Raw genomic sequence first — 24,217 nt, 5'->3', positions numbered from 1 at the left:
CTCTACAACTATATTCTTTGAAGCATCTTCATCAACCTTCACATTTGTTCTTTCAATAATTCTTCATAGTCTCTTGTTATAACACATGTAGACTTTGCTCTTAGTAGAGTAACCAAGGAATATACCTTCATCATCTCTTGTGTCAAACTTTCCCCAATTTTCTTCATCTCTTCTAATATAACATTTACTTCCAAATACTCTAAAATATTTCACTGATGCAGCCCTTCCATACCAAAGTTCATGTCTTCCCATGATTTCTTCTAATTTGCACTATGTTAAGTGTGTATATGGCAGTATGTATTTCTTCCTTCCAGTAGATTTTTTGGTAGACTTGCTTCATTCATCATTGTTCTAACAACCTCTTGAATTGTTCTATCCATCCTTTCCACTACATCATTTTGTTGTGGTGTTCTAGGAGCAAACATATGCCTTCTTATCCCATGATTCTCACAAAATTATTTGATGCAGAGAGTCTTGGAGCTAATCCTATTCACCTTCTTGGTTTCTTGTCTTACTCAACCCTCTAACTCGTCAAGCCCATCCAATGGTACTTGGTTGGGGTTTTTCTATCTAGACATCCAAGGTCTGATCCACTTTGGCTTGCCTCCAAGGTATAGCCACTGATCTCTTTCAATCAACTCTTCCTATTGAGGTTGCCACCTCAATCTCTTCACACCACTTCTAAGGCTCCAACAACTTCTGCAAGGATCACAACACACCAACTCATTCAATGGGTTCAAAATGCATTTTCTTAGTGTCTTTGAAGTCTTTTAGAGGTTTGAGCACCTTTACACCCATCGCCAATCTTTCCTAACCTCTCTTTGTCTCCACCGGGCTCAAATAGGCCTAATACAATTAGCCCTCCCTTGGTGGTTTTAAGGAATTAGTTTCAAAACTTCCCAAATAAGGCCACAAATAAATTATAGATTTGGATACCCTTTTCAGGGTTACAAACAATATTACAAATTTGTATCTGGGTTCGCCATACACATATGGGAACCAAATATGTCCTAATCTCAAGGGTTTTGGCCTAGCCAGGTGACTTACAAACTTGTTCTTTAAAACCTTCACCAATCAAAACATTTGCTCAAATAAATTGAGGATTATTTAAGGGCATTCACAGGGATTTCCAACCATGGGTCTATTTCTCTTCTACCAATCCACATGTGCTCAGAATTTGCACATCTTATGTTGTCCTAACTCACTAACTCCTAGCAGTGAGCCTAGGGTTTCATTGTAGCTCCTCTACAAAGGCTTGCAAAAACCAAAACACCTACTCTAGACATATGTACAGACCCTAACCTATAATTCTACTTGATTTCAACTGGTGACATTAATGGATGCTCAGGTTAGAGTCATTTTCCCCTTAAACCCTACTTTGCAAGGGTTTTGCACCTAGTCACAGAGTATGGATTAGATCTCTACAACTAAACACAATCAAACTTGCCAATCTATCTTGTTGGAAAGAACATTCAACAAACTCTCATGCCTTGCAATGAGATTCCTCTGACAAGTTCGTACTGGACCGTACTATGCAATGAAACAAAGGAAAAACTGTCAAAACGGTGAAAAGACAAGATTTCTTCTTGCAACAAAAACTTGCTTTTACATTCCAGATCCTCTAACCCGTACAATGAAGTTGTTTTTGGCTTATATGCCCATGATTTAGTTGGTTGAACCAACTTTTCAACGCCAACATCCAAAAATGTAACTTTTGCAAAATGTTGCTCAATAACTTTTACATTTTTGTCACTTTGGATGCAACTTTGCACTCTAGTGCATTCCCAGGCTCCCAAAGGCCCTCTAAGCATCCTAAAAGACCTTAAAACAATACATTAGACCCCTATTACATGGTGACTCTGATTTAGAGCACTACACTTGTGATCAACATCAACATTACAACTTCCTAGACTTAATAGCATCCCGAAACATATCAAAGCTTGGACAAATAAACCATGGCTCCACTAAGTCTCAAATGGTTGGTCCATTATTACAACTTTAAAGACAACACAAAACTTAGAAAAAGACCAAAATTGCTTTCTTGGAGTGATGTGTGCCCTGCACCAGTATTGAATTCATCAGAAGTAAACTCTCCACCTCTATTAGAACTCAAGCATTTGACTCTTCTATCTATCTCATTTTCAACCATGACCTTGAATTTCTTAGACTTTTCTACAACTACACATTTTTATCTTAAGAAAGTAACCCAAGTCATTCTAGAGTGATCATCAATTAAGAGAATGAAATACCTATCACCTTGTTGACTTGTAGTTTTGGTTGGACCACAAATATTAGTATGCACTAATTCCACATGTCCAGTAGAAGATTGTTCCTTGATCTTGAAAGTTCTCCTTGTTTGTTTTCCAACTTGACATTCTTTGCAAATAGCATTAGCAAGCTTTGCAATCTTCGACAAATCTCTCACAGCTTGAATTGAACTAATCCTTACCATATTATCAATATTAATGAGAAACATCCTTCAATGTCATAATCAACTCCCATTAATCTGAGCCATTAGGCAATATCCGCCAGTAGTCCTCAACTAATAAGCATTTTCATCTACCCTCTTTCCTATTGCAATCACAGTTCCAAAAAATTTTCTGGTCTTACACCCATCATCTTGAAAAATAAGATTATATCCATTTGCACACATTTTACCAACACTCAAAAAGTTATGATTTAAGATTTTAACATAAAAAACATCATTAGTATTATGTATGCCATCAAAATTGATTGAACCAATTCCAACTATCCTAGCTATCTGATCATCTCCAAATATAACAACACCTCCATCAAAATTTTCAAGCTTCAAAAACTTACTCTTGTCACTAGCCATATGATTTGAACATGCACTATCAATAATCCATTCATCTTTATATCTTCTAGCATGAAAAGTAGATATAATAGTACCTTTCATTTTTATCAACATCTTCCAGAGATTTTTCTTTCACAATTTTACCAAGGCAAATAGAGAAAGATTCTTCCTTTACACCCAAGAACAAACATTCATTGTCTTCTTCATGATCAGATTTATCATAAAAAATATTTGCATCTTCTTTAACATAATAAGCCTTCTTATTGAACTTTCCTTTGAATTCCTTATTCTTTTGATTTGAAATTCTGTCAAGACATCTAGAAGCATAATGACCTATCTTTCCATAGCTCAAACATTTAAAGGACAATTTACCTTTGTACTTTTTGGTTCCTTTCTTCATCCTTCTCACAAATTTCGCCTCAATCTCATGAAAATTCTCTTCATCAAATTCGTCATCGTTTGTTGATTTAGTAGCCTTGAATGCAGTTTTTGTTCTTGCACTAGTAGTACCAAATTCTCTCATCTCAAAAACAAGTAAAGAGCCATACAATTATTCTTTAGTGTGATTAATCTGATTCTATGATTCTTCTATTGTTGGAACCTTAGAGCTATAAGGTTTAGTAATAGTTCTGAGTACCTTTTTCACAAATTCATCTTCCGACAAGTTACCTCCAAGACCTCTGATATCATTTACAAAATCATCTATCTTATGTGGGTAGCTAGTTATAGTCTTCTTCATCCATCCACAAGCATTCATATTTAGTTTTAGCATTCTGCAACTTATCTTGTTTAACAATATCATCTCCTTCATAAGTCTTTTCTAATTTATCCAAAACCTCATAAGAAAATTCTAAAGATACAACTTTTGTTAATTCAGTCTTAGAAAGAGCACTAAAGATAGCAAACCTTTCCTTTTCATTGCCTTTAAATTCCTTAATCTCATCTAGAGTGTTCATCCTAGTTTGTGGATTGGTGTACTTTTGTGTAACAAACTTTCATACTTCATAGCCAAGAGAAATAAGGTAACCTTGCATCTTTAATTTCCAGAAAGCATAGTTAGATCCATCAAACATAGGGATTCTCAATTTGTTCACCATCAAGATCTCCTCAAGCAGTTAAGCTCTTCTCCAAGGAACCAAGGCTCTGATACCAATTGTTGAATGTTCTAATGCACAAGACAACTAAGAGGGGGGGCTAAATCAGTTGTATAAATAAATCTTAAATCAAATCAGCAACTACTTAACATTAATACTTAATCCATAGAAAGATATGAGCATGAAAACCAAAACAAACCATACATAATGAAACACTAGATTTAACATGGGAAACCCTAGCAGGGAAAAAACCAAAAAGAATGTAATTTTTAATATATAAACACTTGTTAGGGTGACATTGGTTAAGATGAATTTTACAAAGAAAGTCTCATTGCTAGAGGCTCACTACCAAAGGGATCACTGCTTGAAAGAAAGAAAGAAAGGCTTACTACCAAAATAATCAAGAATAAAAGAGAAAAAATCCACCACTGATGCACCTCTGCAACTATAAGATCTGTAGATACCTTCGGCTCACTGCTTCTGATAGCTAACACATGAAAGTCCACACAACTCAACACTTTTTACCAACTCAAACACCAATCATCAAAAAATCAAGGAGATAGATCCTCTTTCACACACCTTCATCGCATCTCACTTTCTTTCATATCAGACACATCCATTCTCTCTTCACACACCTCTATTTATATCATTGTCACATATACAAAATCTCCCAAGGTCAACTAAGTATCTTAACCAAACACAAATCAAATTAGGTCAGCACTAAACATTCCCACGGTGGAAAAGAATGTAAAGTGGACCACAACACATCTTAATTGAGACCAAAATAAATATCAAACACATTATACAACAATCTATAATCATCAGAGCACTAATATGAAGTGTAGACACTCGAGGTCAACCAAACCTAGAGGAAACACCATCAAAATTTGAAACCATGCTTCCAAAGCCCAAGAACATGTGCCAACTGAATGGATTGAAGCTAAGGACATTATCAACTTACCTCCAAAAGTGCAACACATAAAACCATAACATGGAGAAATGCAAAGCATGCATTTCATACGAAAACATTGTCAAACATACTGGTAAACACAACTTCCTAAGCACAACAATTCAGAGTACCAAATCTAGAATATAACATCTCTAAATACTTCTTAACAACATATCCAAACTACATGAATAGAAGTATAATATAGAAGATATGCAGAGTATATCTCTCAGGACAATTGCACAAAGAACTCAACATCAATTATATCAGTTCGCCATTTATGACAACTAAAACATGTTGACATCAATTACAACTCATTAATAGCTCATTTTGATCAACCTTGCAACACACTCCACTTTTTAGTCTGATTCGAGGCATAATGTGAGCACATTATAATGCGTGCTTGCATTTTGAATGAGGATTTTTTTATTTTAATTACCATCTTTGCCTAAATCTTACTCATTCTCTTGATCAAATTATATACATAAAATATAACATTGAAGTATAAGTCACATTATGATTTTTATTTTTCCTTTCTTATAATTTAAGCTATATTTCATGTATATATTGGCAAGATGTTTAAGAGTGGTTTCAAATCTCTAGGAGTTATAACATTTGCATAGTTTAGGTTTTAGAGGATCTTATAAATTTTTAGATAGTCAAATTTTACTACTCAGCAAGCTCCTATCAACATTCTATCACTATTTGTCTCCCTTGATGTCTAGACCTATGTCTCTCCCTATCACTCCCCCCCTGCCATCCTCTCTCTCTACCTCTCTCTATCTCACTCTCTCCTCTCTTCCCCTAATTTCTAAATTTTATCTTTTTAGATAGTCAAATTTTAGTAATTAGAAGGCTCCTATAATCATTCTCTCTCTGTCTCACTCTCTTTGTCTCACCAAAGCTACCAAAGCTCTATACCTATCACTCTCCCTCTCCCCTAGGCTCTAGACCTATCTCTCTACCTCTCTATTTCTCACCCTATACTCCGCACTCTATTTATCATCTCCCTCTCTCTACAAGTACCACAAATTCTCTCTCTCTCTCTCTCTCTCTCTCTCTCTCTCTCTCTCTCTCTCTCTCTCTCTCTCTCTCTCTCTCTATATATATATATATATATATATATATATATATATATATATATATTTATATATATTTATATATATTGTTAAGAAATAATGCTTTATACCCACATTCAAATAATTTGTTTCCTACATAACCCATGAGAGAAAAGAATGCATACAAGGTTAGGGAGTCGCCATAATACAAAGATCAAATAGACAAGGCACAAAATAACACATTAGATACCCTAGGAAAACCCTCACGGGGGAAAAATCCAGCCTTAAAAGAATCCATACTCTTTCATATTGATCATCGATAAATAAATACAAAGCACTTACGGGGTTACAATGAATATCCTTTAACCATTAAGCCCTCCAATGCATTCCCATGTGTCCAAGCATGAATCCACACATCCCATGCCATGATCCACAAACACAGTGCTCCAAAGTACTCAATACAATGATAGCCCAAACCACCGATCAACCTCAAACACTAAACATATGCTTGATTTTATAGACTCGAGCTCACACAAATACAACTAGTGGTAAAGTAAATCCACGTGCTCACAACTAACCCTTGACCTCACATTTTTTTATCGGGTACTAAGTTTTCTCTTTTCAAATATCTTTCCCCAAAATCAAATAATTACAATATAATATTACCAAGTTACAATACAACATCACAATGGGCCTAGGAATATCCCAAAGGAATATCTACATGTTACATGTCCATGTGCAACATCACATAGTAAATAAAATATTACAATTATAAACATTATTATGCAAGGTGTACACCAACTTATTTTCCAACATTCTCCTACTTGTTTTATACATTGCATAAGTATCAATGAATGAAATACATCATCATATCCATACATATAACCACATGAATCTCCACCATGCTCTCACACTCCATCAAGATAGTTGTAATAAAATCAAGTGCCCACCATCAAAAGAAAGAACTCCTCTCATCCTCCAACATGTCACCTATGCAAGAAAAGGAACAAGCCAAGGGGAAGTTGCACTGTTCCAAGAACATAAGCATAAAATCCAATGTTATAACAAAGGATTCAAGCTACTATCATAAGGTAAAAACCCACATGATCATAAATGGCATGCACAACACATGCCAATAAATCCAACCATTAATACCTCCTAGGTATAAGTAACATTACTAAACTCATGCTAATATTATATTAACCCATAAATCACTATCATGATCCTTGTATCAAAACCTATTAGTGAAGTACATACATATACAAGAACTCCCACTGCATGAGTAACACCAAATATGAAATAAAGCTCCAAGAATATCAAGTCTATCAATAATTGCTCATATCAAGGCGTGATAAGTAAATCAAAACATGTAGCACCAGGAACAATCATAATGATCCACACATGCAACCCAGATAGTTGCATACTCTCCCATAATGTCACCATCCTCCCAAACATGAGGGGAAACATAGAATGAAAAGAGACAAATTGTAAACCATAACTTGTCCTTCTACCAACACCTCAAAAAAGCAATGTTGTGTCAAGTACGATCTCCTCCAAAATACCCCAAATGAAAATATATAACAACACCCAAAACCCCGTTCAATCTCTTAGATCAATCAAACATATGGACCATGTAATGCCAACATGGATGTAAGACTCCCATAATTAAGAAGATCAAACTCACAAGCAACCATTCACAATGAAGGTAATCAACCCACTAAACCATCTGCTAACATCCTCAAAACAATATCATAACATCAACATATGCATAAGGAAATAACCGAGTTATGCATATCTCAAAATGAACCATCCAAAACTAAACATCTCCATAGCTTAAGATCCATATCTATGAACGATAAGCATTAACATAAAGCACTTGAAAGGAACAATGGGAAATACCTCTCAAGTAATAAAACCCTTGAGTAGACCAAGAGTGGGGAATGAGAATGCTCAACAAGATATTCAAGTCACCACGACTCATCCAAGAACACTCTCCTCTCAAGTCCATGCCAGGTGAATGCTCCTCAAACTTCTTGCTAATACAACCAATTGTCTCAACTCCTATATCTAATCAAAAGAGAATTCCAACATCACCTAAGTCTCTATGTATCCATGAGAACTTGTAACCAATCAATCCATGCCAAACTCCAAAATGCAGCATAACACCATCATGAAGTAATCAAGAAAATGATCATGTACTCAAAATGAAGAGAACCACCCAAGATCAATGTCCAAGCTCCAATAACTGAATCATGAAGATAAACATGACAACATAATAGCAACCATGATAACTGTCAAATGAAAAATTAAACCACACCTCAACCAAAGACTCCAAGAGTCCTCTATGGCTCCAAGATGTCTTCATCCTCAAATATCATGAAGATCAACATCTCCTACTAGTGTAGTTGAAAATGTGAAAGAACCTTCCACAACAACAAGATCTAAGGACTCCTCCAAACATCTACACACTAAGAATATCATCCACCATCTAATGGTGAATCCACATCACTGCTAACAAATCCCAATAAACTGTGATATTGAGTCACACATGGCATCGTGACAACCATCTCCTAAATGAAGATCATTGAAGTCTACACATACATGTGAAAAATCAATAACATCAAGTGTAACCATGATCTGCAAAGCCAAGAAGATACATACAACTCCCAACAAACCACCAATCAGGAATCAATCATACACCACCAAAACATCACTGTCAAAAGCTCACACTGAAAAGTGTAACCAATGAATAACCAAGCTATCATGATATCGTGATCAACCACATGCTACAATTCCCACCACAAACTATCCAAATACTATAAATATAATCCATCCTCTCATCTCAAATAAACATATCAATGAACTAATAACCACAACAAGGCCAACTAATAAGTATGCACCACAATGAATGAAACCCGATGGTTATAGACAGTCCACAACCAAGTCATCCCACTGGAATCAATAGGTCGCGTATCCTACAAATCACATAACTCGTAGATCCAATCACTAAAATATGCAAACTCATCATCACATTAGTAACCTACAAACTAAGATATCAAAGAGAATAATCATGTATACCACATGACTCAAACACCAAATCAACACCCAATCTAATCTTCCAAACATGTCCACAACCAAGTACCATAGTCAAGGAACCAAATAAGCATCTTGGAGATAATCAACAACCTCCTAACATCAAACCAAATCAGCATAAACATGACTATGTCGTGTCAATGCAAAAGGTATACTTGGATAATCATGACACCATAATCATCACCAACATTGTACGTGCACTCAACTATCACCCACATAAGACATCTAGTCTCAAACCATGTCTAACCATGTCCTCAAACTGAGAACAACTTGTACACTTATCACCATCAAACTGCAAATCTAAAAAAACACTTGTAAACTTGTACCAAGGAGTACACCAAATTTGATAATCAATTGTAGTATCATAAATATCTCATAAAAAAATGCACTCCCTCAAGGTTTCACCTCTTGACTCGTTTGGATGCACACACTCACACCACAAATATTAGGAACCTACAAGTGATTAGATAAGTAAACAACTCTCCATACCCATCAAGCTAGTAAAATAACATCACAATGTATAGACTGAACATGTTCTCCAATGCCTATTCGAAATCAAAAAATTGATTTTATATTCAAAAGTTATGACCAAAACTATGTAATAGAGAATACTTGGCTTCTAGGCTATAAAAACATGCCAAAACAACAAAATCATGGAGCCAAACCTATACCATAGCATAGTGTTTGGAACTAGCTTTCCGACGAGTGTAAGAAGTCAAAAAACAGGTTCCCCGAGTGAGTGTTATGCTCCATTGAATAAAAACAACTTATTTGGCTATAAGAGCAATAAATTTGTGGATTTTAAATTTTCTCCAATCCAATTTTATTGATTTTCCAACGTTTTTTTTTCCTTTTAAATAAAAATTTAGGGGCGATTGATAGGCCAGACTTGCCTCCCTTTGCAAATTAGATTAATAAAAAGCAATTGTGGCAATTTTATTTAATAAATGGTAGATTTAAGTAAACAAATATAAAAAATTGTGTTTAATAATTTTGGGGGTGGTTTAATTTATTTAGGTAGGCTTTTTGTTTTCACAGGTTGGTATTGGTGCACTGTGGTAGGGACACCATTGGTGGTACCCCGTCCACCAGTAGGGTTTGGAGTACCGATTGGTACCCTGTGGTATTGATCAGTATCGTTGTCCCTATCCATTAAGAATGCAATAAAGAATGGTACAAGAGTTAGGGGGTGAGAAATCCCTCCCCCCAAAAATATTCTTTTTTTTTATAAAAAAATTGCCTTTACAAAAAGAGAGCACCTAGCCATTTTTTTTATAAAATTTTTCCAGTAAATTGCAGGTGCATGTTTATTTTGACGTAAACACACACACACACACATATTAATTTCTGCAGATACCTAGTTAAATTTGACGGTCGTAGAATTGATCGGCAAGGCTTGAAATTCACAACTATTTAAGAGTGCATGAATTTTTAGGGCTTTGCATACACCTTGCCTTCACATTTCAAAAATATGCACACATTCAACGAAGCTTATATATTGCTCATTGAAAAAAAGAGTGGAGATCTTGATAGCATTATCTATTACAACTCTTAAAAAGATAAAAAAAAGTTACAATAACTCTAGGTTTGTTTCTCAATTTATTTCGTCTATATTTAATGTACTTATAGATTATTTACACGATTGCACCTTTACATTCTTTTCTATTATTTAATCTATAAGATATTCATTCTTGAATTTCAACCAATAATTATGCATCTAAAAAAAATATATTATTGTTGATTATCTTTTTTTTGTTTTTACAATTCAACTTCTACAAGGAATTTTTTTCCAATGCACTATAATAATCTATTATTGCTTACTTCTAATTTAATTTATGCACAAAAAGCCACACAAATACAATTTAATTTAATTATCTATATATAGTTCACTTCAAGTTTCCTAGGGTACCCATGGGTACACCAAGGTGCGATTGCTAGTATATAACATAATTACATAGATTTTGTACAAGCCTAACCATCACATCTTCTCTTGTACACATGCTAATTATAAAGAAGAAGAAATTATTTTAATGTCGACGAGGCTAAATATAGCCTATGGGACAAACCCCTTCACAAACCAACTTCTACATTTCGACTCTTTTCTTGTGTAGTGTAATGATGAGTGCCCCTAACTTCTCCACACACCCCTTGCTGAATAAATTATCCCAAGAGTTGGCTGCCAGAATGTTTTCATAGCTATCCCTGTTGGCCTTGAAAGCACCACACTCAAGAATGAAGTGTTTTTTAGTTTCAACTTTACCTGTAGTGCAAAAAATGCACACTCTTTCCTCCCAAGCTTCTTTTGGTCTTTTCCAATGTCTGGTTTCACAACGGAGTTGATGAGAATTAGTTCTTAATTAAGCAATGAGGATTTTGGCTTTCCACGATATATTGGCCCCTATGTACTCTTTTTGATGATGGTTACAAGGAGGATTAAACTCTTCAATATAGTATTTATTTTTTCTCCCTATCTCTTTAATCCAAGTACACTTGTGGAATTTATCCATAACATAAGCCTTGATCTCCTTATTATTCGTGGGACACGTGTTCAAATATATATCCCATTTTCTTAACCATTTGCTATTTTATCGCATCCAAGACTTCTTTCGTATGCATAATGTGTCATTGAAGATGACCTTAGGCCATTGACCCTCTTCCATTTGCCCAATTCTTTTCAAATAACTTATGTGTCTCACCAAAGCAATTGCTTCTATAGGTGTAGCCCCCATCTCACTCAACATGATATCATAGGGGACTGCACTTTTGAGTTTGAACTTGTTTGAAATCAAGCGTTTTTTTGAATTTGCTCAATTTGTTTCCACTGTAGGTCAGAGGTGTTGTTGGCCTACTCTTTGCAACCATAAAGTACAATCAAAAGCACGAAAAGCCTAAATAGAGTTTGGGTAGTTTTCTAATCCCATAATTCTACCTCTCTACACCTATTTTGAAAAGCATAAAATGCTTTCCAACCTCCCAACATTCTCTTCTTTCTACAATCTTCCCAAGTTAGATTTTTGTTGAAGTCAATACATAGCTACTCGTAATCTACCACTTCTTCAAGAACATTGCCTTCGAAAGTGAACTTGTATTGGTTATTCTTTCTTTTGTTGGAGAAAACCATCACTTTCGTCTTGCTAATGTTGACTTGCATCCTCACTGTTCTACAAAACTTCTCAAGAGAGAGTAAGTGCTCTTGTAATCCAAGAGCAGACCTAGCAATCAAAATAAGGTCATCCACATACAAAAGGAGCCTTATAACAACTCCCTCAAATGAACAACATCACCTTCTTGTAGGTTTAACCATTTTTCAAATTTGTCAATGTATAAACCAAAGATTGTAGGAGACAAAGGGCACCCTTGCTTGACCCTGATATCACTCCTAAAAATTTCGGAGATGTCAGCCGAAGTTCTTATTTTGACTTTAACCTCCTCATACATCCTATGGATAGCTGCTTTAAGATGTATATGAGCCTCAATTTCCTCCATTCTTTCCCAAAGCTTGGCTCTAGGGACTGTGTCAAAAACCTTTCTGAAATCCATAAAGCAACAAAAAACTTCCGATTTTTGCTCCCAAACTTTTTCAATGACGCGCCTTAGAGTAAAACCATGATCAACTGTGAAATGCTTAGGTCTAAAACCCGCTTGCCCTTTAGCACGTTTATCACTTTCTTTCGTCCACTCGCTGATTCTATTTTCTATCACACTGCCAAATAGCTTTGCAAAAAAAGGATTTATCATAATGGTTCTATAATTGGATAGATTATTGACATCCCCATTCTTGAAAAGATGTATTGCTAAGCTAGTTGTCCAATCAATAGGGAGCCCTTATTAAATGATGTTATTGAAAATTTTTGTGATGCGAGGTGCAGGAATTTTCATGCCCCACTTTAGATACTTTGCCTGAAGTTTGCTTGAAGTTCAACTAAGACTTTTGCTTTACCAGAAACCAACTTCTTAATACCCATCTTGATCTCATGAATGGTGAAAAACTTAGTGGTAGTATTGACCAAAAGGGGGGGGCAGGCAACTTGATAATCCTGCTCATAAAGCTACTTTGCATAATCGAGCCATTGAGATGCTGTAATAGTGTTTTTAGTTTGCAACTTTCTCGACTAAAGTTCCTTCCAAAGTAGCTTGGGGTTCTTTTTCCCAAGGAAGATTAACTCTTCCCTCCTTATTGTTGGCATTATATGAACCGGTATGAGGACATAATGATATTGTATGTTGTCATTGATGTCAATATGTGATATGAAGAGAGAACCGACATATGTGAGAACCGGTATATATGCCAAAGTAAAGCGGTATATTTGTTCAAGGTGGGAACCGACACATGGAAGCATTGGATGACTATCGGTTGGTAGGTAGTTTCCACTTCAAGATTTCCGATTGGAGTATCTTAAGCCTGTGTGACTCAATCGGTGATCTTTATGTGATGAAGTTAGCATGATAACGAAGAACAGATAGTGTTGCCACGTAAGCCTTGTGCGCATGACGGATCTTGCATAAAGAAGAGTGTTCCTATCTAGCTCGGGAATGTGCGAAGTCTATAAACGGTGATAACGTGTGATGGGTTATCAACTGCCATGAAATCGGTGGAAAACGAACGATGGAGAATGTCTTGAGATTGGATCAAGACTGTTGCATTCAATACAGTATGATCAACGGTTAGGATTGAACCGTTTGAATTGCTTAACCTATTAGGTTTAGGGTTTAGGGTTTATGCTTCCGACCTAACTGTTTTCTATAAGGTCGATGTTGTGATTCTTTTAGAGTTTTGTTGGCAAAAGTTGTTTGTGTGTATCTAAGAGAAGAGATACATGATTCTTGCTAGACCAGAGGAGAGAAGTCATATCTGTAGAGTGTAAGTGCAGAAGGTGAAGAGGAGCTTAAGCGGATCTGCATTGGCATTGAGTGCTATTATCAGGTCATTGATATACCTGTTGATCTTTAACTACTTCAACAGTTGTTAAATCCCCTAACAGGGTAGCCTTAACTGGCTTGTTGAAAATCCTCTAACAAGGTAACTCGAAGCTATTGAGTCATTGATATCCTTTAGCTATTGAGCTCTTGAAATCCTCTAACAAGGTACCCTTAACAGGGTTTAACCCTTAACCGGGTATTGTAGCCATCCCTTAACCAGGTGATCCCTAATAGGATCGGTTCCTAACATAACCTATTGTATCTGTCTTTAACCGGACAAGTCTCCTAACAGAGCGGACTTCCAAAGAGTTCAAAAACAAGCTTGTGGGTATTCATCCCCACCGTGGTTTTTCCCAGTTGGGTTTCCACGTGAAAAATAAGCGTGTCATGTGTGATGTTATGATTGTTTTCTGATTAAGTGGTGATGCATGTTGATCTTGCTGTAATATGTACATCTTTGATGGTAGATTGCCTGTTCATGCATTAGAGTGAAATGGGAATGAAGAGTTAGATTATATGAGAAGATAAGTGTCAACCGGTCTTTGCTCGTCTTAGTTACACTGGGTTCTGCCGGTTGAACTCTGTTGAAGGACCGGTGCTGCTGTTTGTCTGTCAGTGCATAAGTGTTAGTTGACAAACCGGTTTAAGGTTGAGTTTTTGCCTGTACTGATTCACCCCCCCTCTCAGTACCGGTTTGGTACTATTCGTTCATCATTAAGTTATCACTTATGACCATGAATTCAACATTTTTCTTTCTTAAAATCTGCTTGTAAACTTTGAGATTAATTTGTTTATTATTCGTCTCTTTCAAAGTTCTCCTTTCCTTTTTGTATTTTTCATCAAACCAAGCATTGACCGGAAAAGAATTTGTTTTAGCTTTTCTATTTTTGGCTCTTTTACATTTCGCAAGTGCCCTATGGATCATATTTATAAGCTTAGGACTATGAAGCCCATGGATATGAATTCTCTCCTTCATAAAAAACCTTTCAAGTGCTATTTGGAAGGTATTACAATTTTTTCGAGTTAACAAAATTTTGCCCTTTGAAGGAGATTACGGAATACACATGGATTTCCTCCCAAGTTGTTTCTTTTCGGTCCAAGAGAAACTTAAATAAATTGATTTATGATCAAAATTTAAATCCCAAAGTTGTTCACAAATCAAGACTTCCTCTATTTTCTCACACAAAACATGTGAGCATATGACATAATAAACTACACTTGCATCATCATAGGCATTACAAGTAAAATTGCTAGACCTCACCCATGTAGCCAAACCATTGAAGATGGCTATATTAAAAGACTCACATAAAGTAAGCAACTCCTCCTCCAAAGCATTCCAACTCTTGTCTTTTGAAATCCTGACTCATTCATGAATACTTTCTTGTGTAAGTCAAATGAGATTCCTTACAACATAAAATGTTGCTGACTTGTTTACTTACTGTCCTAGCATTAAAATCCCCCACCAAAGATACTTCACCTAATTGAAAATACATTGCAATATCCTTTCTTAAGCATATTGCAAAAGAATATTTGTAATCAAGACCTTTGTTCTTATAAATTTTCGAAACTTGTGGAGCAAAGTAACATGTTGCAATTCGAATGAGAGTTAAAAAATCAATCAAATTGTGTAATGAAGTGGGAAATCAAATAGCACATGATTTCCGCTGGGACTTCATTTCATTGCTGTGTGCATTGCATAGCAGTGAATCGGGTGCAATAAACGTAGACTCCTGGTCATCACCATTTCTATAATCGGTAAGCTAAATCTGCTCCTGCATTCCTCTCTCAGAGTTTAATGCATTCCTAGGCTTAGAAGACTTCCTACTACATCAAAGAATTAAACAAATTGCAGAAGAATTATACATGGGTTATGATGAAATAAAATCGTGAAGAACAATTTTGTCACAGAGGATTACTTTTCTTATTGCAATTTCCAGGGTTAATGCTTCCAGTCTTTGGAATTGAATTTAGTGAAGACGGTTCTGTTTGTGATGAATGCTATGGACCTTTTAGCTTGGAAATTTAAGGACCCCTTTAATCTCATGTGGGGTAAGTTGGGATGGTATGCTTAAGATTTGTAAATAAACAAAGCGTCACCCTCAAATTCATTCCGTAGTTTCTGGCTCGATTGAAATTAATGTGAAAATCCGAAATCGCAATTTCATCTAGCTTTGGGAGTTCTCTCTTTTTAACTCCATTGTGAATTATAAGACTCACCCGCGATTTTTTATTTCCCATGAGTGCACCATTAAACTTACACGAGTCTTTAAGATTACAAGCCACTTTTAAGGAAATGTGTTCTCCCAAATTCGCATGGAACTGGTTGTGTCCTGCATTACGGTGGCCACAATAGAATGAAATGCAGGCGAACCAGGGCTATAATGCGGATCCTCATTTTAGCAGTCACCCCACCTTTGCCACTAGACCATGGCTTCTTCGATGGACATTGTACTTTCTCCTTTCTTTTGATTTTATTTCTACTTCTGCGCAACTTTTACTACCCAGCTTGGATCCTTTAATTTTTGGGATTGATTCATTCATCATTGCTTACGGCTTAGAAACCACGCCTAAGTGGTTTGTATCTTGCAAATTCGAATGGAACTTGTAGTCAGTTTCCTCCAGGTGTTGTCTGAATTAATACAAAAAGCATGCCTGGAAGGCCTTAAGTCTAGATCATTGTCATGTGGATTGCTCCACCTTTCCACAAGTCCAGTGCATGTGGAATGTCTGTTGCGCTTTCCATATTCGATATGCCTCGACAGGGATAAAATGAGACCATTAAGTGTATAGAAACTATATAACATGATCATTACCATGTGTTGAACATCATGTCACATGCTGAATCTGTTTTTTAGATAGTCTCTAGCTTTTCCGAGATATTTGTTAGCTATTTGTTATTTGTGTTAGACATAGGTCAATCTGTAGTTGAACACCAACACACAATTTTGATGATGAACAGGACCTGGTCTTCAGTCATTTGCTGGTAAAATCGAACAGTATGGTTGCTTAAGCTTTATATTTTTACACAAAAAAATCATATGAGCAATTGATAAGTTCTCTAATTATGTCATGTCCCTTCCTGGCTAGGTCGGCCAGCAGTGAAATAAAAGGTGCTTTTTAACACCATAATAAATATTTAAAAAATAAAAATAAATATAAATAAAATAAAAGTTAAAAATTTGAATTTCAATTTGGCACCAGTGTTTGGCCCTAGCGCTCTTAACCCAATAGGTATTTATGCTGTTGCTATATGCTGGGCACCACATCTGGAGGTTTGGTATGTTTTTGATAGTTTTCTCAAGTGGTGCAAGCTGGGAGGCAAACCCTAGCCGCTCATCTAGGTCAGGACACAAGCTGTGATCTGGACTCTACTAACTTTCCCCTCTTTCTACTGTTTATTTAATCAGAATTTCAACTTAATCAAAGAATATGATGTCAGGTTGGTGCCATTGCAGAGCTGAAGGGTTTTTGGCATGTCAATATGTTCGCAGCTCATTAGGGCACCTGCCGGGCACTCATAACAGCCTCTAGGTATCAGTTTACAGGCTGAATCAACACCAGATTGTTCAGGCCGGCAAACTGACCCAAAATTGCAGGTCCCATCAGCAGGAATAATCCACCAGGCAAGAATATGCAGCTAGTTGTCAAGGAGTGTGGGAATATCCTATCATCTTGGGCAAATACAGCAGTACAGGAGGTCTACACATGCCATCTAACCTGAACCGATTCTGGACAATGGACTTAGGATTTTAATTCAGAAAGTATTAGGACAATAATGAACCTTAGGAGCTGGTTCTTGAACATTAGGACAATAATGTACTTGAACACAACCATAGGTGTGGTTTCTTCTGAAACTTCTGCTGCATAGAGAGTCATGGAGGTGGACGAATTGGCAACAACACCTGAGGGTTTCATGCCTGAGGTCTACCGATCTAATCATGTAAAGCCGTCAACACATCCAAGTTGATTGCCCTTATACACAGTCATATAAGTCTACCATATGGGTCGTTTCTGTAAGCCTCCTATTTGATCCAGACCTCAAGGTTATTTCAATCATTTCAATAAGCAGTTCACTGTATTTAATCTTTGCTATATATCGTTTTGTGAAATAAACTTCAGTTTGGAATCCGGATAATAATATTCATACAACTGTGCAGCCTGGTGTTGAATTGTTTGTCTGAGGTCTGATGATTATTTGTGAATGCAGAGCTAAATCTGGGTTGGTCAAATTCATTAACCCTAGGGATATTGAGGAATCAGTATATAAAAATCAACAACAGATCATATATCTAGAAATTCTCTATTTTTTCAGGGCAGCAAACTGACCCAAAATTGCAGACCCCATCAGCAGGAATAATTCACCAGGCAAGAATCTGCAGCTAGTTGTCAAGGAGTGTGGGAATATTCTATTATTTTGGGCAAATACAGCAGTCCGGGAGGTCTACATTACATGCCATTTAACCTGAACCGGTTCTGGACAATGGACTTAGGATTTTAGTTCAGAAAGTATTAGGACAATTATGAACCTTTGGAGCTGGTACTTGAACACAACCATAGGTGTGGCTTCTTCTGAAACTTCTGCTGCATAGGGAGTCATAGAGGTGGACAAATGGGCAACAACACATGAGGGTTTCATGCCTGAGGACTACTGATCTATCCATGTAAAGACGTCAACACATCCAAGTTGATCGCCCTCATACAGAGTCATAAAAGTCTCCCATATGGGTCGTTGCTGTAAACCTCCTATTTGATCCAGACCTCAAGGTTATTTCAATCATTTGAACAAGCAGTTCACTGTATTTAATCTTTGCTATGCAGCCTGGTTTTGAATTGTTTGTCTGAGGTCTGATGATTATTTGTGAATACTGAACTAAATCTGGTTTGGTCAAATTCATTAACCCCAGGGATATTGAGGAATCAGTATACTAAAATTAACGACAGATCATACATCTAGAAATTCTCTATTTTTTCAGGGCAGCAAACACCTGGGAGTTTCATGCCTGAGGACTACTGATCTATTCATGTAAAGATGTCAACACGTCCAAGTTGATCGCCCTCACACACAGTCATAAAAGTCTCTCATATGGGTCGTTGCTGTAAACCTACTATTTGATCCAGACCTCAAGGTTATTTCAATCATTTGAACAAGCAGTTCACTGAATTTAATCTTTGCTATATATCATTTTGTGAAATAAACTTCAGTTTGGATAATAATATTCATACAACTGTACAGCCTGGTTTTGAATTGTTTGTCTGAGGTCTGATGACTATTTATGAATACTGAACTAAATCTGGTTTGGTCAAATTCATGAACCCTAGGGATATTGAGGAATCAGTATACTAAAATTAACAACAGATCATATATCTGGAAATTCTCTATTTTTTCTCAGTATAATTGCTGGTTAACCAGAAATCCTAGTTCCTAGAGAAGAGGACATAGCAGTGGTATCAGAGCCATCTTTCCTGTCAGCCTGTGGGGTTGTGTGTGATGTACCTTCATGCAAAAAAGTGACTAGGAAATTGGGTACCGGCGAAGGGAAAAGAAAAAGAAGAAGCCATGGGTGATAGAAATGAGGAAATCAATCTCCAGGAATCATGAGTAATCGGGGTAAAGAGGCAAACTTTCAGTCCTCCATGAGAGAGTCCATGGCTGAAATAGTTTGGATCTTGAGGGAAATGAATCATCTATCGGAAATATGGAAGAAGGGAGCAATTCAACCAATGACAGGGTCTTGATCAACCTTTCCACAAAGACATACCAGGCCAAATTTTTGCAAAAGGAAGAAGGTCTAATTGAGGAGGAGCAACAATAACCACTTAGCCCAAAAGATGAAATGGCAAGGTATCATGAAGAGTATAATGCTTTGAATCAAGCAATTCATAGTGATTTATCCTTTGATGAGTTCTATGAATTAAAGATGAACAGGAGCCCAAGAAGAGGAAGAAGAAGAGAGTTGGTGAAGAAAGAGAGAAGGTTAGAATCAAAATGAAAAGAAGTTGCTAAGAGGGAGATTCATGAGCATGAGTCCAAGAACTCTAAAGAATAGTAATAAATAGAGTGACAGATTGATGAAGTTAAGGTGGAAAAAGCATTGCTTTTTGAGCACGAAGAGGCCAAGATAAAAACATGCACTCCAATCCACAAACTACCAATTGATCTACAAGAAGGAAAGTTGTTGCAGCAAGTAATTTATCCATGTCATATCTTACTAAGTTGATAGTATATTTGTAAACTTAAACCTTTTAAATATTTCTTTGCATTTTTCTTTCCTTGTTGAAAAGTGTTCTTCACTCAATGTCATTTTTCAAGTATTAAGATAATCCGATCCAACATTAGCTTCTTATCTTTTTAATTACAAGCAGTGGGAGGTTGAGTGTCTGTTCACTTAAGTAGTTTGAGTTTTGATTAGTTTACAATCATTGAAGTCCATTCTTTAACTTCTTACATGGCTTTTGTTTTAGCTTAGCATGCAAGTATGAAAGACAATGGATTGTTGTGCTGCTAGTTGTCATATTTGTATATGTTTTCTAGTTCTACTATTCTTTCTTGAAGTGATAATTCTGGCTGAATTTGCAGAGGGAAACTAAAATGGATTGTAATTGTCCTGATGAAAATGCATCGATGATGGAGGAATCTCAAACCACAGAAGTCATTCTAGTGCGCCATGGAGAGACAACATGGAATTTTGGTGGGATACTTCAGGTGAACTTGTTTTAATTTCTGTAACTAATTTGCAATAAGTGACTATATTATCGTGTATTTTTAACTTTCCTTCTCTGCACCAAAACAGTTCAAAAATTTGCCATCTCGATTACTTAACAAAGATAATTAAGAATAATATATAAATATATTTGATGTGAGGAAATGCTCGCATTTACACATTGTTTTTTTTCTATATCTAATTAATTGATTTACCCACTCAACCATCTTTCAAAATTCTTGTTTTGTAATTGGCTAGTGACATATTTACAGGACATGAATTGACCAATTGAATTTTAAAATCCTTTTTTTTGCTAAAAGGTGCTCAGATTAAACATGAGACTCCGATCCCAACAATGAAAGAAATAATAGCATTGAAGCCCTCATACACAGCTTCATGATGCTTTGTAGGTGCATGCATGGAAGCTCAATCCATCTATCCCTTGATGCTGCTGACATATCAACGCATTTTTACGTGGAGTCAGTCTGTAATAAATCTAAAATAGATGTACTGAAATGGCCAAGCTCCAAATTCAACTGTCCATGAGACTGGAATGGCAAAATGGCTATGGAGCAAAGTTTATTTACTCAATTGCATTGACCATCCAAGTTGAAAGTGTGTAATTTAGGTTCTACAATTAAAATGAAGTAAAAAAAAAAAAGAACAGGAGTTAGAAGGTTGTTTCTATTTTTAATTACTGCTGCAAAATACTGGTAGAAACTAACACATATAAAATTTATCGATATCCTCTGTTTTCTTCTAAAATCAGTTGTGCAATTAAAGTAAAAGGACAAGAACAGGAGTCAGAATGTTATTGCTATGTTTGCTTGCTGCTGCAAAATACTGGCAGAAAATAGCACTTATAAAATGTATATACATCCTATGTTTTCCTCTAAAAGGAGTTTAGCAAAAAACAGACCGTTCTTGACTGGTTCTTTGAAACGAGAAATCAGTAATTTCAATCTACATCTGCTTCCCTGTTCTTAATTAATGGCTTCCTAGGTAGCATCATTATTCTTTAATGGTGTGAAGTGAGAACAGACTACATCATCGGGCAGCCAATTTACAATCATAAGCGTTTACATTGTTTCTTATTTGGATTGAATACTTGTCAGTTAATTTTAATATGTAATTGGCAGTCAAGACAATGTTATTGTGCTGTCTTTACAGTTCATTGATCTGGTCTTAAAGATTGGCACCTATTGTATTTAGATGAGGGGATCTATGTGGAAAAAATAAGTTTGATTTCTATAGTTTTCATCTGTTTAACATCAGAAATAAAATCTGGCCACATGCAATTTCTGTTAAGTCAAATGGGACAAATAAATGCTCTAAAATGTACCAAGGTTTGGGTTGAGAACCTAAATATAAAGAATAATTAGCTTACAATATGGGCAAATAGTCATTTGAAATTTGAAAGTACATTTATTCAGTAACGGATGACACTGCTCATAGGCCACCCCAGTATAAATTTTTGATGAAGTCCAGTTATAATGGTTATTTGTAGGCAGAAGCCATAATGCCACCAAAGCTCCCTTGCGCAAAGATAAAAAAGCAATGAGGGGATACTGCCTTTTGATACTTGTACCATCATCTTTTGCATCTGCTGATTCCACATGTCCTATTTTAGCCTTAATTGGGCTCCTTACCCATGTCTTTGACACACGGTGGCCTCATAGACATTCCATGCCTGGCTATGGTCTTACTTCTTTACATTTAGCATCAATGCCTCGGACTAAAACTACCAGTCATCACCTTAATAATTCAAATTTACGTTATGTCAAGCCTTGAACTTAAGTTATTTTCTTAAATATACAACATTCAAGGTCAATATTACATATATCCTGTAATTGGTGCAAAGAAAAATACTAGCCAAAATCAGAATGTGAAGTTTTCTTCCCTGAATGGACACTTTCAAAATTGTAATGAAACATTTAAAACTATCATGTTTGTAGAAAAACTATTTTTAAGTCACCACACTTCAATGATGATCAGGTGTTTTGATTTTAAATGTTCAGTTGATTTGGCAGTGTAAATGAGGTCCTCAATGGTATCTAGAATATTTCTTGGGCAATTGATACCAATGATAAAGTCAATAAGATGTGGCGGTGCTATAGGATAAGGAGCAGAGTTAGTGTATGAGCACTGCATAAAACCAGAGCCATGGCAATCTGGATTCCACATAGTATGGGGGACAATGCTGTAGGCGAGGACCTAGATATGTTCTGAGTGTACAAAAGCAATATAGAAATAAAGCAAAGCAAGGAAGATAATAACTGTAACAGGCCATTTTATTAATCTGCATGTTTTGTACATGGTACACTCTCGTGGAGGTGTTTGACTATTATTTACAATGCTTAGCTATTAAATCTCTTCTCTCTCTATCTGTTATGTTACAGATGTACTTTTATAATCTACACGATCATGAAGCCAAAAGTTCTTATAAATGTTGCATTGACTGGTCTTCCATGTACGAGGCTCTTTTGATGGTTAGGATTTTGGTCATGCGTTGCGCTGACAAGTGGTGTCTCACGAAATCACTCTAGAAGATGTGTGGGATCGTTGCTTGGTGTAATGTGGTGTTGTACATGTTCTGTGTTGAGTTTGAATTGTGTGACTTGCAGGTTAAAATTAAGTGTGGCATACAACGTTCAAATTGTTGTCATAAGTTGTAATAAACATCCCTAAATTTCTTTTTGAAAACTTTACAACTAAAATGAGAATTGAGATACAATCACCTAGTTCTCGAGATGGGCAAGGTGAGAGCATATGGTATTGAAGACTGTACAATCAAACTGAATGCTGCAACTGAAATGGAAACCACTAGGTAGCAAGCCAGCCAATATGACTTATTCAGTGGAGTGCATATGCAGTACATGAAAAGAAAGCACACAACCACTTGTTCAGCAAAGTGTGATTACAAACATCCACTTATTCTGCGGGCAAATAAAAGGCATTTCAACTTATTCAATGGGAAAGCTTAATATAAATAATCACTTATTTGGTGGGGTAATTACATCAGCAATAAGCAAAGATTAAACCATTGGAAGTTCTACCATCCAGTGTCTACAATTAAATGCATAGAAATATTAGCTTTTCAATGGTATGACCATCTGAAGCATTACAAGGTTAGTTCATATGCATAATAAATACCAAATGAGAGGAATAATTGCTGATACAAAGTGTTGGTCATGAACAAACTGCTGCAAGTACTCAGATTAGATCAAAATATTAGGAAATCGGAAAGAAATGACTTCTCGTTGACTGTGGATCAGAGATAAATGCTGCAATAGACTAGAATGCTCGGTTATTGTAATTGCCTTACACTTGTAACCACCCAACACTGATAATACAAATAATTGTGACGGATGCAACTCAGGAAAAATAATTGTGTTGCCTTGTCGGAAGTTCCTAGGCCCTCTTTTCTCTTCCCTGGGAACTCCGGAACCCCGAGGTTCCGAAGTTTTTTGCCTTGGCCGCTTTCTTTCCTGCTCCAGAACCCCGAGGTTCCGAAGTTTTTTGCCTTAGCCACTTTCTTTCCTGCTCCAGAACCCCGAGGTTTTGAAGTTCCCTTCCTTCTCTTAGCTTTT

General features: G+C 36.2%; 1 protein-coding gene across 9 annotated transcripts in view; it reads left to right on the top strand.

The window, feature by feature from the left end:
* Positions 1-17,125: 17,125 nt before the first annotated feature.
* LOC131039134 (phosphoglycerate mutase-like protein 4) overlaps positions 17,126-24,217 on the top strand; it is a 90,710-nt gene continuing 83,618 nt past the window's right edge. The window contains exons 1-3 of one of the 9 annotated variants that reach the window (XM_057971800.2): positions 17,167-17,267; positions 17,366-20,111; positions 20,504-20,629. In XM_057971800.2, coding sequence (XP_057827783.1) covers positions 20,516-20,629 — 114 coding nt within the window. In that variant the 5' untranslated portion in view covers positions 17,167-17,267; positions 17,366-20,111; positions 20,504-20,515. Of the gene's footprint in view, positions 20,112-20,503; positions 20,630-24,217 lie in introns of all 9 variants that reach the window. The other 8 variants (XM_057971802.2, XM_057971801.2, XM_057971796.2 and 5 more) reach the window with 8 other exon arrangements.

Source organism: Cryptomeria japonica, chromosome 10 (assembly GCF_030272615.1).
Source record: "Cryptomeria japonica chromosome 10, Sugi_1.0, whole genome shotgun sequence".
Classification (NCBI taxonomy): domain Eukaryota; kingdom Viridiplantae; phylum Streptophyta; class Pinopsida; order Cupressales; family Cupressaceae; genus Cryptomeria; species Cryptomeria japonica.
Note: the sequence above shows the minus strand (reverse complement) of the source record. Positions and strands in the feature narration are given on the sequence as shown.